General features: G+C 37.5%; 1 protein-coding gene across 5 annotated transcripts in view; it reads left to right on the top strand.

The window, feature by feature from the left end:
* Positions 1–18,207, top strand: part of POLE2 (DNA polymerase epsilon 2, accessory subunit) — a 31,967-nt gene that overhangs the window by 6,372 nt on the left and 7,388 nt on the right. For 3 of the 5 annotated variants that reach the window (XM_027553679.1, XM_027553683.1, XM_027553681.1), the window contains exons 3-15: positions 373–448; positions 2,691–2,768; positions 2,902–2,995; positions 6,544–6,618; positions 9,066–9,149; positions 9,735–9,791; positions 10,514–10,562; positions 12,176–12,248; positions 15,047–15,219; positions 15,779–15,868; positions 16,042–16,096; positions 16,801–16,860; positions 16,947–17,024. In XM_027553679.1, the coding sequence (XP_027409480.1) occupies positions 373–448; positions 2,691–2,768; positions 2,902–2,995; positions 6,544–6,618; positions 9,066–9,149; positions 9,735–9,791; positions 10,514–10,562; positions 12,176–12,248; positions 15,047–15,219; positions 15,779–15,868; positions 16,042–16,096; positions 16,801–16,860; positions 16,947–17,024 (1,042 nt within the window). The remainder of the gene's footprint in view (positions 1–372; positions 449–2,690; positions 2,769–2,901; positions 2,996–6,543; positions 6,619–9,065; positions 9,150–9,734; positions 9,792–10,513; positions 10,563–12,175; positions 12,249–15,046; positions 15,220–15,778; positions 15,869–16,041; positions 16,097–16,800; positions 16,861–16,946; positions 17,025–18,207) is intronic. The other 2 variants (XM_027553680.1, XM_027553682.1) reach the window with 1 other exon arrangement.

Genomic DNA, 18,207 nt, shown 5'->3' with positions numbered 1-18,207 from the left:
ACACACACACAAAAAGGAAGAAACATAGCAGTTGTGATGAAAAGCTATACTAAGGTAACCATATTAACCTAGGAGCTTACAGAAGCATTTGTATACCTGAATGTATATTGCTAAACAATATTTAGAAAGCTGAGGCATTTGACTGTGTATCAAGGTATTATAAGTGTATTTGAGAGAAGAAAATTAAGATATTTGAGATAAGACTTTTGTTAGTTACTGTTCTAACCTAACATGCTTTTTCCTCTTAAAACCTATGTAATGAGAATCTTGGGTTTAGTGTTTACAGATTATTTTAAGGAAAAACAGCCATGTGTGGAGAGAACTAAATTGTATGCCTGTTTTTAAAATTTGACTTTGAACTTCTCTTTTCAGTGTCATCAAACATGATTGAACGATCAGTAGTGGAAGCAGCAGTCCAGGAATGCAGTCAGTCAGTAGATGAAACTATGTATGTGGACAAATTTCACTTTTTACCTGTACAGAAGTGTTATTGAGTGCTTATTTTAAATTATTTTCTTGGGAAAATAACCAGTGGTCACCATTTCTACAGTGGTTCTTTCTTTGTGTTTCTTTTTGTTGATAGCTACATTATAAGCTATCATTGGGCTTCCCTGGTGGCTCAGATGGTAAAGAATCTGCCTGCAATGCGGGAGACCTGGGTTTGATCCCTGGATTGGAAAGATTGCCTGGAGAAGGGAATAGCTACCCACTCTAGTAGTCTGGCCTGGAGAATTCCATGGACAGAGGAGCCTAGCAGGCTATAGCCTGTGGGGTCACAGAGTCACACGACTGAGTGACTTTCACTTCACTACATTATAAACCTCAATATTACATGACTCATCTTTACTATTTTTATCTCAGGATTTGAGATTTTGATGTGTTTGTACCATGACAGACTTTTTCCACTTACCCAACTGATTTAATATTTTATATGCTACAGGTGAATTGAATTGATTATTCAGAGGTATAATTTACTTTTTATCTTAGGAAAGGGCTGAGTCCCAAAAGTTCAGGGACTTAACTTAGGTAACATGCTGAATGGCCAAGGAGGGTAGAACCTTAGCTTTATGACTTGTTACCCTGTCTCATACTGTTAGAGCTTAGGAATTTATATGGCAGTAATTTTTCTGGGTTTTATTCCCAAGTGTACCGCTTTCCTTTCCTCCTTTGAATGTAATACTTCTTTCCAAATTCACAGGGTTTAACTGAAACAAAAACATCTGGGAAAAATGAAAAGAAACAGTTTTAACATTTTTTTTTCCTACTGGGGCAATGGAGATGATTGAAAGGAGTCATTACTCCTTTTGGTCAGTAGTTTTAATCTTTTTTTTTTTTTTTGCTATACGATAGGTTTTTGTTGGTTATCTATTTAAAATATAGCAGTATGTACATGTCTATCCCAAAGTTTTAATCTTTTTCCTATTAGAACTTATTAGAGCTGCAAAAATAGAGAAATTAAGGTATTTAAATTTTATCCTTGCCAACTCATTGTTTAAGATACTAGAGTACTTGCTCCTAAATCCCTCATTAGAAATTCAAAACGATTGTATCAAAGTATAAGGACTATCATCCTAAAGTAGGCGTTAAAGTTACCCATTGTTTCTGTCAAGCTGTTCATATGCTGCTGTGCTGTGCTCAGTCACTCAGTTGTGTCTGACTCTTTGCAGCTCCACAGACTGCAGCCCTCTAGGCTCCTCTGTCCATGGGGATTCTCCAAACAAGAATACTGGAGTGGGCTGCCATGCTACTGTCAGCCAATATAGAGTTTGAGTGGGGACTGAATTATAAATGATCTTTGCAACTCCAATTGTCAGAAAGTCATTATATTATAGCAGAAGGAAGAGGCTCTCATTATTATAGATGCATAAGGAGCATGGGTAAGTTAAATAACTTGCTGAGACTGATCCACTAGAAAACCATGGTGCTGTGCCTAGAATCAAGGCTTGCTTCAAGTTCACTGGTTTTCTGCTTCTCTATACTAGGTGCTACCAACAGGTGAGCATGAAGTTTTTTGACCATTTTCATTTTGGGAAATAGATATAATTTTAGGGAAGTTTTTTTTTAGATTGGAATATTTATGCAGTAGTGCTGAGAATAGTGCTATTTAACCTCATTGAAACATGGTTATATTACAAGTGTCTGAAGGTAAATTATTTTGTGAATTGCCCTTCTCTGACACTATATGTGTCAATATTCTGATATAGTCAGAATTTGGGGGGCAGTTCTTTTTTCTGTTTACATCTTTTCCTGGATCACTTTTGCATGATATTTTGGATTAAAAAATAGTTGGAAATGAATTACACCCTTAAATAATATTGTAGCTTATAAAAGTAGTATATATTAGGAGAGATTTCTTTAAGATGTCACTATTTTATTATAAATGTTCTTTTCCAACAGATGACATTATTAATTAGAAGTAGATTAAATTTTTTGTTTGTTTGAGAGTATTGGCAGTGCTTTCTTTTCTCTGAGAGGAAAATATACAGGCTACAAACGCTGTATTATTTTGAAACGATGGCATTTGACAGGGACCTTTGACATTTTGTATTATTTTGACACTACAAAAAATTGTGTACATGATCTGTGGAAAGTATATGTGTATGACATAAGATTATAATGCAAGTTTTCATGTTCACTTGGAATACTTATTTTTTAGTAAATCAGGTTTGTTCTTATGGGTTGTTTTTCAGAGATCATATCTTCAATATCATAGGAGCATTTGATATCCCACGCTTTGTGTACAATTCAGAAAGAAAAAAATTTCTTCCGTAAGTATGCCATCCATTGAGGTTAAGCTAATTTCAGATGTATATTTTTTTTCAGAAGGTATATAGTCTTTCATTTTTGATCTATCTTTGTGTATTATGATAGTCATAAATAGACATATTCTTTTTTTTCTAGTTTATTAATGACCAACCACCCTGCACCAAATTTATTTGGGACAGCAAGAGATAAAGCAGAGCTGTTTCGTGAACGATACACAATTTTGCACCAGGTAAGTTGGAGGGGGAGAAAGAGGCTGTTTCAACTTAGGTGAGACTCAGGAATAACTAAAGGATGGGCTTTTGTACTCTGAAGTTTGTCATTCAGTAGACTGTTGTTGGGCTCTCTGTGTTTGAGACCATCTAGAGGATACAGATCTGAAAAAAACACTTTAACAATCATGATGATGGTAAAAATAGTAGCTAACATTTTTCACATGCTTTTGATATGCCAGGCATTGTTTATTACTTTACAGACATTGCTTATCATTTTATCACCATAATATCAACATTCAGTATGTATAAATGCTATTATTCCCATTTTACAGATGGGGAAACTGAGACATAGAGAAGTTTAGTCACTAGCCCAGAGGCTATATCTAGTAAGTAGAATGAGGATTTGAATCTAGTCAGTCTGACTTGAGCCCAACATTTGCCTCCTACACTGTAGTCTATGAAGTTGAAGACATGTGCACAAATAAAATATAGAGTAGAATTTTATACATGCTTTAGAAGAAATACAAAGAGGATGCATTCCATAGAAGAATCAGACGGCTTCAGGGAAACGATGGCATTTGACAGGGACCTTAATTGCTTTGATCTTGTGGAAATGGGGGAAAGGTGGCGAACAGTGTGAACAAAGAGCAAAAGGTAAAGTGGACTCTGCAGGAAATGATGAGCACTCAGTCCTTCGTGTGGAGAGGAAGGCTTGTGAAGAGGAGTAGCATGGGATAAGGCTGTAAAGTCAAGTGGCAGCTAAATCATGGATGTGCCTTGGATGCCATTCTTGGGAGTTGGACTCTGTTCTCTTGGTACAAGGAGCTTTAAAATACCACAGCTATTCATTACATCAGGTTCCTTGAACACTTCCTCTCTCAGTAGATTTTAGAATGAATTAGAGTATGAGAGAAGACTTACAGGTGTCTGTGATATTAGTCGTGGCATAAATGATAGCCTGAATGAAGGCAGGCAAGGGGAGCAGAAAGAGGGGGCAGTCCAGGAACATGGAAGCCATAGTTTCATGGTGACTGGACAAGAACGGGGAGAGTGAAAACTCAAAGATGATTAAGGTTTTGAGCCTGAGAGAGTACACGGGTAGCGTAATGATAATAAGTTAACAACTAGGAAAAGGAGAAGGGGGAAGGTGATGGCAGGTTCTATTTCAAACAGTTGAGTTCAGGTCACCAGCAGGATATCAGGTGAGATGCATGTCTGCAGGGAAAGAAAGAGATCTGGGTAGGGAGAGATTGAGGGGGCATCTGCCTCGAGTCACAGGTGAGGCTGAGCTCCTGAGAGATGACGGAAAAGGGAAGGGGATAAGTTTGGGGGCTAGGTTAGGGTGGTGCTATACGGCAGAAGCACAGGGAGGTTTCAAGGAAGAGAGAGTGGTCGGCAGGAGTAAGCACTGAACAGAGCTTGAAGAGAGTGAGCCCTGAAGACATTATTCTCTCCTGCCTCCATCCTCTACACAGTGCTACCAGATTGCTCTTCCCAAAGTTCAGCACCGATCCTGTAATGATTTTGCTCACAAGTCTTTCAAGGAAGTTTACTTCTTGTTGAATTAAGTACAAGTCTTCCAGTCACACATTTTTGGCCTAATCTCTACTTTTCCCTTAGAAAAGTAGAGGAGCCAAAACTGAAACGTGGAATTTTTCTGTTTCTTCACGTCTTCTGTGACTTTGTGTAAACTATTCACTCTCTCGCTGCTCTTCTGTCTTATCTCTACTGTTGAAACCCTCCTCATTCTGGAAGGGCCCGCTCAGATTCCTCCTGTTTTCCGAAGCCATCTGTGATCTCCAGTTGGATGCAGTCTCTTTCTGCTTTCAACCCGCTGACGACTCAGTGTGTCTCCTGTGTCAGTTACTAGAGTTGGTCCTGCTGGGCATTCGGGGTGTGTAGCCCTGTTGTCAGACTGCACACTCCTTGTTTATTTCCTCCACATTTGGCATAGTGCTTTTCACAGAGAAGATGCTCAGTAAATACCACTCTCTTTTTTCTTTCTTTTTAAAAATTATGCGTTAGAGCCTATGATATTATTTGGGGGTGTCACTAAACCCTCCCAAGCCTCATTAAAAGGGTTGAATCTGGTCGTCCAGTGGCTAAGACTCCACACTCCCAATGCAGGGGGGTGGGTTTGATCTCTGATCAAGGAACTAGATCCTACATGCTGCAACTAAGTTTGCATGCTGCAGCTGAAGATCCTGCATGCCTCAGTGAAGATCCAAGGTCCCCTGTGCGACAGCTAAGATGCAGCACAGCCAAATAAATAAATACATATGTTTTTTAAAAGGGTTGAATTTTAGTCCACGCATATTTTTATTGCAGTTATCTTCCTGAACACATATCTGCTTTTACCATTCTACTTCAAAATTGTTGTTTGCAATTGTGTGTAAGCCTAACTTCTTGGTTTGGCATGCAGAGTCTGTATTGTTAGGGCTTTTCTATTAGAGGTAATGGAAACTCAAATTGGCAAAAACAGACAAAGCAATTTCTTGGTTTGTGGAGAAAGTCCAGCTGTGTCAAGCACAACTGGAGCCAGGTGCTCACACGATGTCCTGAGGCATCTAGCTCTTTCCATCTCCTAGCAACTTTAAAAAATTCATCTTACTTTCAAACAAATTCTCCCTATGAGGTGACAGAGGTGGCCACTAGTGGCCTTAGTAACTCTTAGAGAGTTGTTCTTTTTCAAAAGTTCTAGTAACTATCACTTATTGCGCAGCTTTAGGCACTTATTCAACCCTGAACCAATCAATGGCCAAGGGGATGCAGTACTTTGATTTGCTAGATCTTGGTGCTATGTCAGTGGAGGGGGAAGGGCACCTGCCCTACCTAAACTTTGTGTACCACAGTGCGTATGGGGGGCATAGTTTCCCAAATAGAGACTCCAGCCAATCTCAAGCATTGTCTGACTTGTGCACCTTGTGATCCAACTGTACTGAACTTCATATCACGTCCCTAACACTCCTTGACTCTTAACTCCTTCTGTGACACATCCCTTCCTCTGCCTAAAATATCTTGTCTCAGTCTCCTGTTGTTTCTTACTAGCAGCATCTTTTTTATCATTTAGGATCTCATTGAATGGCCCCTTCTTCTCAGGGTCCTTGGTTGTCTTATGACCTGTTGACACTTCTTTCTCACTGGCCCCTGCCTCTGAGGATGACAGCTTTAGTTTGTCATTTCATATCAGCCCAGAGTGCATTACTGCCAGGTACACAATAGACCTTTTTTAAAAAGCCTTAATTTTTTTTTTAATTGCATTTCTAGATATTTGTACATTAAAGTATGTGGGGTTTCAAATTTGTTGAGAATAAATAATAGTAATGTTAATTTAAGAACAATGGTTTGTCAGGGTGCTATTTTAATGAATAGCGCTCTGTTTTAAAGGTTTGCCTCAGTAATTCACAGAGAAGGCAATGGCACCCCACTCCAGTACTCTTGCCTGGAAAATCCCATGGACGGAGGAGCCTGGAAGTCTGCAGTCCATGGGGTTGCTGAGGGTCGGACATGACTGAGCGACTTCACTTTCACTTCAGTAATTCATGTGAATTTTTCTTTTTTCTAGAGAACCCACAGACATGAATTATTTACTCCTCCAGTGATTGGTTCTCACCCTGATGAAAGTGGAAGCAAATTCCAGGTTAGAATGTTATCATTATTATTCAGGGGGTGTAAGTATACAAGTTTAATATTTGTTGCTTATTTCTAATTTATTGAATTTTAAATGCAAATGAACCACTGATAACTGTCTAGCTAACTGACCTGTGTGTACCCCCTCTTGGGAAAGTCCGTGCCTTGTGTCCTGGGTGCTACAAATCTCTAACAGAATCATCTACTTCCTTCTTTGGGTCAGGCCCTGAGACGCTGGTAGCCCCCAGAGAGGCTCTCACCACCAGGACAGAACCCTAGTCCTCCTGGTCCATTTGCTGACTTTCTGACCAACCCTCACTCAACATTACCCATCTCATCCTCACTCCCACTCTGAAATCCTGCTCTTTGCCCAGTCCAGCCATCTAGTGACCACCACACACTTGTTCAGCCAAGACGTGTTATATCAGTTGGAGTGAAAACTTTACTGAAGGCACTAAGGAAACCACATTTATAGAATGTACGAGAGAGCGCAGACAGGCCACAGTGTCGTCCAGGGAGAGGGGGAATGTTTCCTGCCACGTGTGCTCCTTCTGCCGTTTCGTTTCAGGAAGCGGTTACCAAACAGCACTGTCACTTTTGTTCCAGCCACATACCTGGTTCCTGTCAGTCTATCAGTGGCTTTGTTCCCTGCTTCAGCACATGGAACCCTGCTGGGGGACAGTCCTTAGCTCCTTCTGGCTAGGCCCCACCGTTTCTATGAGTTTCCACATAACTTCTGAAGAGCCCAGGCTCTGCTCAGGTTCATTCAGTTCTCTACCATGTTAGATCAGAATTCATAATGATGAGCAGTCTGATAGATACTAAAACAGTAATACTAGATAATGCTTAAATTAAGCATTTGATGGCAGCACCATGAGGAGAAAACATTTATAGTGTTTGATAGTTTCTGCTATCAGAAAAAAATATTAAGTTTTGGAAATTGACATTATTTATATTTCTCTACCAATGATTATCTATGTGTTTTCTCATATATATTAGATTTCCTATAGCAACTCAGACACCTACAGCCCAGAAGCATTATTTCACCTTTCCTCTTTGCCAAAGTAATGTTAAAGTGAAGTGAAGTGAAGTGAAGTCGCTCAGTCGTGTCCGACTCTTTGCAACCCCATGGACTGTAGCCTACCAGGCTCCTCTGTCCATGGAATTTTCCAGGCAAGAATACTGGAGTGGGTTGCCATTTCCTTCAAAGGCTTAGCTAAATAATTTATTATTCTTCTTATCTTTCCAGGCTGTTTAGTTTTGTATCCCTGTTGGTATATTATTAAAATCCCCATTTATAGTCCCTGTATGGCATTTTACCTTTGCAAATTACAAATATGGCATCCTCACTGTTATAGTTTTGTACTCCTGTGTTGCTTTATTTACTGATTGTGAATTGCAATATTTTTCCCATTCTGTAAGCTGTCTTTTTATTCTCTCAACGGTCTTTTTGAAATACTTAAGTTCTTAATTATGTTGAAGTCTAGCTTATAAGTTTTTTTTTATGGCTCATATTTTTAGTATTGTTTCTAAGAAATCTTTACCTAATCCAGTTTTTAGGATACATGTCTTTTCTTCAGATTTATTCCCAAGTATTTCATTTTAAAAAAATTGTTTAAAATGAACATTCTATTCTTGTGTCGCTTGAGGTTCATGTTATTAAAGAGAACTTTAGTGTCATATGTTAACATTATTATGGGATATTGTGATTATGGCCTTTAAGTTGTTTGGTAAATTGTTGTATATATACTATAGATATTTCTATCCATTAAGAAGAATGAAGTATATCTAAATATAGTTAAATGCAATAATGTCTAAGATAAGTTAAGTTGAAGAATAATACAAATAATATGATTTCATCTTTGCAAATAAAACAAACTGTATGGGTATGTGTTTATAAATTATGTATGTTTGTATTAATATATTGTTAGGATTATATGTATAGAAAAGGTCAGAAAAGATCTCTTTAAAATAGTGCCCCAATTATTACTACCTTTAACTTTCTGATAAAAATATAATGATCAAATTGAGAATATAAGTAATAATGACATACTTTCAAAATACTAAATAAAGTTACAGTAGAATATAACCTTTTAAATAGCCCGCTAATTTGCAGGTGCTGAAGAGACTGACAAATAAAATTCATATGCTTCTATACTTTAAAGATAAATATACCTATCATTATTCAAAATAATATGGTATGAAACTTCAGTCATTGGTAAGGGCCTATGTTGACATGGTGTTTCTTAGGCGTAATTCTTCCAAGACATCATCAGTTGCTATTTTAGCTTTTTGTAGGATAAAATTATATTTTCTAAGTTTTATTTGATTTTCTACTGTAAAATAGGTGTAAATACTGCAATGTGCACTCAAAATTTACTTATTTTTATAAAAAAAAGATTAGTTTTTTAAAGGAACATATTTTCAGTCCTTAAGAGTTTATTTTGTTTATTTTAGCTTAAGACAATAGAAACCCTATTGGGCAGTACAAGCAAAATTGGAGATGTGATTGTTCTTGGGATGATAACCCAGTTAAAAGAGGTAAGTGAAACTTGATAAGTATCCATCCTTTATTTTCAGCCTTCAAACTGATGAAATGTCAGTTAAATACAGCATTTTTACAGAGGGCACCGGAATGTATTCTTCATTGAAAGCATCTACTTCAGTTACCAAATAACTTTTTCATTTGCATTTGGTTTCCTGAGTAGACATCAGAAAGGAGTGTCTTAGACAAGCCACCAGTTTGCATAGCCTAAAATTAGTTCCCCAGTAATCTCTGGTTGACTTCTCAGTTTCTAAGCATTCAAAGATGCAGACCACATCCTGCTCCCTGGGAGATGCTGTTGGCTCTCTTAGGTGAAGGCACCTGGTGAGGTCCCTCTTGTGGCAGCCAGCAAGTGTCCCTGCTGCCATCTCTTGATCGGCAGTAGTCATTGTTTGATACCTCTGAGGACTCTGAGTCTCAATTAAATGATGGAAAAGCCTAGACTTGGAATTACTGATTTTTAAAAAAATCCATGGTACTCTCTACTATAGTCTATTGTCAAAATTGTCAGTATCTTAATTGTTTTGCCATAGTATTCATTTTTACATAAATGTGGACATATTTCTTTTAATTTTTTTTAGGGAAAATTTTTTCTGGAAGACCCTACAGGAACAATACAACTGGATCTTAGTAAAGCTATATCCTTCACTTTTATTTTTTTTTAATCTGTGTTAAATGAATTGGGGAAATTGATTATATATCATTTTCAAATTTACCTAATTGGGTACTTAGTGTAACTTCCATATGGTGATGTAGGAATCTAGAGACATAATCCTAACTAGAGACAAAAATGTTTAATTCCTCCTTATTTGCTGTATCCAGACAAATCACTGAAAAAGTTTATAACATGCTAAAAATGATCTATATTTTCAGTATTACATCTTAGAATCAGATATGAGGATATTTAAACCTAACATTTTTTAAGCTATAATCTATTCAGAGTTTTAAATGTGTAGTCTTTGAATGTCGGAGAAGGCAATGGCAACCCACTCCAGTACTCTTGCCTGGAAAATCCCATGGATGGAGGAGCCTGGTGGGCTGCAGTCCATGGGGTCACTAGGAGTTGGACACGACTGAGGGACTTCACTTTCACTTTTCACTTTCATGCTTTGGAGAAGGAAATGGCAACCCACTCCAGTGTTCTTGCCTGGAGAATCCCAGGGATGGGGGAGCCTGGTAGGCTGCCATCTATGGGATTGCAGAGTCAGACATGACTGGAGCGACTTAGCAGTAGCAGCAGCAGCAGCAGCAGCAGTCTTTGAATGTATTATTTGAAAGTCCTGTTGAACCCAAAATGTATATCGACTTTATCACCACCTCAAGCATAGAAATAGAATTATTTTCCTTAATTACTGTATACCAGTTTCATAGTGGTTTATACACAGAATCATGCTTTGTCTTAGCAGAGGGTAAGTTAGTATTTTTTTTTCCCTGTCCTCCTTATCATTCTACAGTAAAACCCTTTCTACACTGGTTAAAATACATTAACAGTGTAACTCAGGGGAATATTGATTATCAGAGCATACTTTTGAGATTATTTAACTCTCAGACTTCTAATGGGCACAGGGTTTCTTTCTGGGATGATGAAAATATTCTGAAATTAGTACTGATGGTTGTACAACTTGTGAATAGACTAAAAACTACTGAGGTATGCACTTTTATCTTTATTGATTTACTTATTTTTGGCTGCGCTGGGTCTTTGTTGCTATGCGTGGGCTTTCTCTAGTTGTGGCAAGTGGGGGATACTCTTTAGTTGTGAATCATGGGCTTCTCATTGCAGTGGCTTCTCCTGTTGCAGAGCATGGGCTCTAGGGTGTGCGGGCTTCAGTAGTTGCGGCTTCCAGGCTCTAGAGAGCAGGCTCAGTAGTTATGGCAAAGGAGCTTAGTTGTCCTGCAGCATGTGGGAATCTTGCCAGACCAGGGATCAAACCTGTGTTCCCTGCATTGCAAGGTGGCTTTGTAACCACTGGGCCACCAGGGAAGTTCTGAGGTGTACACTTTTAAAGGGTTGTATTACGTGTGAATTATATCTCAATGAGGTTAAAAGAAACAAAGATTGCACATAGAGTCATAAAATGAGACATTTTTATGTAGATGTAGAGAATGGACTTGTGGCTACAGGGGGAAAGGGGAGGGTGGGACCGATTGGGAGAGCAGGATTGAAATAGATCCCTGGTGGCTCAGAGGGTAAAGTGTCTGCCTGGAATGCAGGAGACTTCGGTTCGATCCCTGGGTCGGGAAGATCCCCTGGAGAAGGAAATGGCACCCCACTCCAGTACTCTTGCCTGGAGATTCCCATGGAGGGGGGAGCCTGGTAGGCTATAGTCCATGGGGTCGCAAAGAGTCGGACACGACTGAGCGACTTCACTTCACTTCACTTCACCATGTGTAAGATAGATAGCTGTAAGAAGCTCCTGTACAGCACAGGGAGCTCAGCTTGAAGCTCTGTGATGACCTAGAGAGGTGGGATGGAGGGGGAAGGAGGCTTAAGAGAGAGTGGATATATGCATACATTTAGCTGATTTACTCTGTTGTACACTTTGTTACATAATTATACTCCAATAAAAAATAAATGTTAAAAAAACACATTTTTATCTCTGTACCTTATCTGTCTGTACTCTAACATGTACTGTGAAATAAGAAAGGGAAAAGTTTTACTTCTAAATCTATTACAATTTCATGACTTTTTTTTAAATAGATCTGGGACTATCAGGAATTCTCTGGTGGTCCAGTGGTTAGCATTCGGCATGTTCACTTCCATGGTCCCAGGTTCCATCCCTGGTCAGGGAACTAAGATCTTGCAAGTCACATGGTGTGGCCAAAAATAAAAAACAAAAAAAGAACTGAGACTGTCTCTGAACCTGAAACTGTTTTGTAGCTCAGTGGGACTGGTGAATTCTGTAGTTAGTTGACCGGGGATTAAATGATGGCCTAGCATTACTGCTTTGTGTTCCACAGTTTTGTCTTTTCAAACAAGAAAACTGGACAAATGAAAGTGATTTGTTACTTATCTGTTTTTCAGGTTGGTTTGAAGATCAGGTGTTTCATGTCAATGCCTTTGGATTTCCACCCACTGAACCCTCTAGTACTACTAGGTATAAAAATGTTTGACTTAAACTCTATAGAAATTTTAGAATACTGGTAGTAATAAATCTAAGATAGTATATCACATGTCAATTATTACAAGTCCTCAGACTTTGTGTTAGAAGGTGAAGAGCAATGGAAAATGAGAGTTAAAAGACTGGACTTTATATAAAACTGAAAACTAGTGGGTTGACTCCAGACTGGTTGCAATTGCATCTTTGTATTTGACTTTCACTGGGAAAGATTTCTAATCCATTGGTCTTCTTTATCTACAGGACTGAGACAAGAGATAGGAAAACAGAAGAATATAATTCCCATGTTAATATAAAGTTCTTATTTTTGTATTTTACTGAGTGAAAGCTATAAGAGGCAAATTATATAGTTACTTAATATATGCAAAATCATTATAATATTAGAGGGGTTCCAAAAGGACTTTGTCTGAGAGGAGTGAATTCCCTGTCACTCAAGGAATTTGACAGAGGCTGAATAATGGTGTGAAAGCTTTAGCCGGTGGCCTGTGGGTTGAATGTAGTCTATAGACATTTCTTGTTTCCCCTTGGAGGTATTTAAGCATATTTTGAATTAGTGTCCAATATTTGAAAATTAGGAGATCTGAGTTATCTTGAATAATCAGCTCTGGCAGTACTTCGCACCTAAATTCTCACCTGGAACATCTTCAGTGATGGCTCACTTTGGGCAGGATAAATTTATGTACCCTTATTCACACCTAGTCAGCCTCAGCTGGTTGCTGCTTTGATATTTAGTATTAGCTTCCTGGAGCCTGTAGGCATCTGGGGTAATTAAAGTAGTTGCATTCTAATTCTGAGATTCCATGATGATGGTGATGATTTCAAGAAGTCTGATGATTAAGGTTTTAAATCCAGTCTGCTGTTATAAATCAGGCACCAAGGCCACATTTGCTGGCGGGGAGTCACTGGCAGGCAGCTTTTGCTGTGCATCTGCTTCCTGGTGAAGTAAATCCAGGGTAAAGTGCTGGTCATGCCACAGAGAATACAAGCCCGCATCAAGCCAGTTTACTTTTAAGTGAGTGCTTTTAGTGCTAGTTTGTGGCTAGGTTTACATCATGGTAGGGTTTCTTGGGGCTATATTGAAAGCATAATTGCTGTTGTCTTGGTGTTATAGTTTCATACAAGCCTCAAAATTACTCTTCCGAATGAGAGGTATAATCAAGGAAGCTGGCCTTGAGTGTTACCATTCGTTTAAGTTTAGCCAAGCATTCATCTTTGTAATGTCGCAAATAATCTTCTATTTAAATTGTCCCACTTTCTCTAAATTAAAGTACAGATTTGCTAGGATTCCATTGCCATGTTGCTCTCTTTCACTGGTACAAGACGTGACTTATGTTTTCTGGGCCTGATGTATTTGTTAAAGTTCCTAGAATTCCTAGATCATTTCTTGGGAAAACAGCCTTCCTCTTGCTCGTCTTTGTACCTTATATTCCATGAATCAAGGATGGAAGATGTTACTGACGCCTTTTTAAGCTTTAATTTCTCAAGAATCAGCTTAATAGGTATTTCTCTTTGTAGTATTCTGGTTTATGTTTGGGTATATAACTGAAATCATCTGTATCATCTTATTTCATTCCTCTGATAACTGCAAGATTGTAACCTAACACTGTCACCTGTTATTGGGATGGCCTCAGGCACATCACTTAACATTTCTAAACCTGAACCTTGCTTTCTCTTTTGTAAGATGAAGAAAATAGAATCTACCAAGATGAGGTTTTTTTTTTATAATTTAATATTACAGTCTGTCTGATAGCAGCACACATTTTCCTTAAGAGCAAGGTTCAGTATTCCCTAATGCAGTGTTTGCAGTGACTTTATAGGATATAATTACAGTGACTTAATAAGAATATACAGGTTCTATATCCACTTTTTTGGATGTTGAAAATGAATACATACTATACAATGCTTTGTAACCTGCTTCATCATTTAATAATATTCAGTCAACATTTTCCATTACCATGAAATTTTTTATTACATGATTTGTGACATTCAGCAATGTACTTTGAGCACATACTATATTGCCAGACTCTGGTAGGTGTTGGATTAGGGAGATAGACATTAAACGTCACCCAAATAATTTGCTGATCACAAATTTGATAAGTTCTATGAAAGAGAAGTACAGGGTCCTCCAAGTGTGTGTAATGGGGAAATCTGACTTCTGTTGGGATCCTCAAGGGACAGTTCTGTGGGACAGTATTCAACATTTAAACGGAGGACGGTAGGATGGCAGCCGGTGAAGGGTAGGTGGCAAGAGCAGTAGAGGCTGGGAGTGCAGAAGATCACTCCAGTTTCCATTTTGGGCAAGCTTTAGTGTGTCTTCCAGATTTTCACAATTCTGGGATGTAGATAAGTCTTTGTAGACATCCTTAAATTCTTAGATATCTAGAAGTGAAATTGCTTGGTCAAATGGCTAGCACTTTTTTGGGGATACTTTTATTAGTTATTATTCAAATTGAGTACCTATTTCTCCTACTTTCAACTATATAAGGAAATTATGATTTATTTTAATGTTTGCTTTAGTAAGTTTTAAAAGGTCCAGATATAGTTTACTTATCTTGCTTTGTTTACTGCCTCAGTGTTGCTTCCTTTCTCATTTTAGAATGTTTAAATCAACTTGTTTGCTTTTTAAGTGGTACAAATAATACATTTTCATGCTACAATTTACATTGATGGGAAAATAACCTCATTAGATAGACAGAAGCTTAATTTGTAGAATTAGCAGAAAAATATCTTCAACAGAATATAGGATAGAAGGTAATAATTGTGTTATAATTACCTAGGGCATACTATGGAAATACTAATTTTTTCGGAGGGCCTTCTAATACATCTGTGAAGACTTCTGCAAAACTAAAACAACTAGAGGATGAGAATAAAGATGCCATGTTTGTCTTTATATCTGATGTTTGGTTGGACCAAGTAGAAGTATTGGAAAAACTTCACATCATGTTTTCTGGTAGGTGTCATTTGTTTTTATTCTTTTTTATGAGAGCTCATGTCTTAAAACTAAATTCTTTTTAAAAAATGTATCTTTTTGAGTAGTCTGTTTTTGTTAAAAAAGTTGATTCAGAGGTGAAATATTTTAAATGAGTTCATCTTAAAGAGTTACATTTTTACATTTGAAAAATAACTGTATGTGTGTGTTCATGATAAATAAGAATTAGTCCTAAAACAGTACAAGAGTAGATAACAGCTTAGGCTTCGGAGTTTGACAGAACTGGGTTTAAACTGCAGCCTAATACTTTAGGCAGGTTAATCTCTCTCTCAGTTTAGAGGGATGTTGTGAGGATGAATCAAGCCGTTGCAGGGCCTGCCACAAAGTAAGTGCTCAATAAATGGGCACTATTATTACTGTTTTTATAATAAGTTGTTATTAAAATAAGGTATTGCTTTTAGACAGTAAGGTTTTATTATTAAAAACTCATGGCTAAAAAAAGAAAAAAGCTCATGGCTAAAAGATTTTAATGTGATTTCTAGACCAGAAAAGTGATGTTCATTTATTCTTTTCTTTTTAGGTTACTCACCAGCACCTCCAACCTGCTTTATTCTGTGTGGTAATTTTTCATCTGCACCTTATGGAAAAAATCAAGTTCAAGCTTTGAAAGGTATTGAGGATCTATTTAATAAGTGTTCCTACATTTATATAAACTAAGTTGATGAGAAATAATCTATATTAATTTAAATTTATTAATAATATGTAGAGTTGTATCTGATCAAATAAAATTTTATTTATGTATATCATATGCAAATTAAATTCAATATCCCTTTAAAATTTTAGATTCCCTAAAAACTTTGGCAGATATAATATGCGAATACCCAAATATTCATCAAAGGTAATGATTTCTATTGCTGTATTTTTTCATTTAAAGGGTTATTTGAGAAACAAAAATAAATCCTAATTTAAGAAATAAGTGGAAGAAAAATTTGAGAAAATTAGTATAGCTGGGAGATAAAATTATCCTTCTATCACAATAATATATGTTATATTCTAATAGAGATTTATATTGAAAAGTATTAATTGGAAGAGTGATAATTTCAACCATAATCCAAATTTCTTGATGACATTATTACTCTAAGGGTCTAGAACTATACTCTTCAAAAATGATAGTCACTGGCCACATGGATCTCTTTAAATTTAAAGCTATATCATTTAAAGGAATTCCCTGGTGGTCCAGTGGTTAGGACTCTGTGCTTTCACTGAGGAGGGGTCCAGGTTCGATCCCTGGTCAGGGAACTCAAAGAACCCTATAAACCTGGCAGTGTGGCCTAAAATTAAAAAACTGAAAAAAAAAAAAAATTCAGTCACACTAGCCACAGTTCAAGTACTCAGTAATTAGGCAATACAGATCTAGAACACTTCCATCATTGCAAAAAAGATCTATTGGATGGTATCGGTCTAGAGACTTTTATTAGTTCATTTATTAAAATGTATAAAATTTAAAAATTTTATAATTTAATTAAAGGCAATAACTTGGTTTTAGACTATTGGGTAGCGGTATAATATTTTTAGAATTAATTATGTTGAATTTTGCTACAGTAGTCGTTTTGTGTTTGTACCTGGCCCAGAGGATCCTGGATTTGGTTCCATCTTACCAAGGTAAGTTTTATTCAGATATTTGCAACAGTAAAGAAAACTTTGTAAACTAAAAAATATATACTGTATCGTCTTAATTGTATTTATAGGCCACCATTTGCTGAAAGCATCACTAATGAATTCAGGCAAAGAGTACCATTTTCAGTTTTTACTACTAATCCTTGCAGGTAAATATTAGCATTTTGTATTGTGTTTTTTTTAACCTTTCATTTAAAAATTAACCTTTTTCTTAAAATTTGTCTCTGGATTTTGGTTGTCATGGGGTAAAAAGAAAATTTCTTTTTATTTTAGGTTTCTGAAAACTTTAACAATACTTTATTTAAATAATTCACTAACATTGAATTCAGAAACTTAATAATGGATGGAGATTTTATAATAGATATTCCGATTATACATCCTTTAAGAAAAGTTACAGTGGAAGAATGGAAGGATTACGCATTTACTCTATGTGCCACGGTGACCATAGGTTCTTACGGAGAGAATGCTTTCAGTCTTTGGTTCCCTCTCTTTTCTATCTACATTCACTCCTTCAGTGTCCAGTCCATGAGCTTTAAGTATCCTCTATGTATTGACAACTCCCACGTTGATATCTCCACCTCAAACCTTCTCCCTGACTCCAGATGCACATATTCAGTTGCCTACACATCATCTCCCCGTGGATGTCTAATAAACAACTTCAAACCAAACTTCTAATCTTCTTCCCCCAGCAGCCCCACCCTGTCCTGCAGCTTTCCTCATTGTAGTTCTGAACACCTTTATCCTTCCATTCATTCAGGCCAGTCTTCGGGGTTTCTCCTTACATGCAGGCTTTGAGGAAGTCCTTCAAAAATCTGAAGGAGGACTTCAAACATTTATATCCAGAATCTGGCCATTTCTCTATAGCTCCCCCTCTATGACCCTCTGCCATCTTCTCTACCCTTGGCTACTGTAATAGCCTCCTCACTGGTCTCTAGCTTCTCCTGCTCCTCTGTAGTCTGCCCTCAACCATGTCCGAGTGATCCTTTAAACCAGAAGGCGTATCACACTGCCCTTACGGATTCAGAAAGATGGATCCATAGTTTTATTTGGTAACAGCCCGTATCCTCTGCAATGGTAGTCATGGCCCTGCGTGAGCTGGCCCCGTTTCCTCTGTGATTTCTTCTCTTTTATTCCAGCCCTCCAGCCTCCTCTGCTCTGCCTGTTGCCTCTGCCTGCCTCTGCATGTCTGCATGACTCTCTCACTTTCTTCAACTCTGTGCTTAGATCAAATTTCATTATGAGTCCTACCTGTTCCAGTCCTCCTATTAAATATTCCAGCCTTTGACCTTCCTTTCCTGCAAATGATCCCTGTTAGTCTTTTTCTTTTTGCTT

Source organism: Bos indicus x Bos taurus, chromosome 10 (assembly GCF_003369695.1).
Source record: "Bos indicus x Bos taurus breed Angus x Brahman F1 hybrid chromosome 10, Bos_hybrid_MaternalHap_v2.0, whole genome shotgun sequence".
Lineage (NCBI taxonomy): Eukaryota > Metazoa > Chordata > Mammalia > Artiodactyla > Bovidae > Bos > Bos indicus x Bos taurus.
Note: the sequence above shows the minus strand (reverse complement) of the source record. Positions and strands in the feature narration are given on the sequence as shown.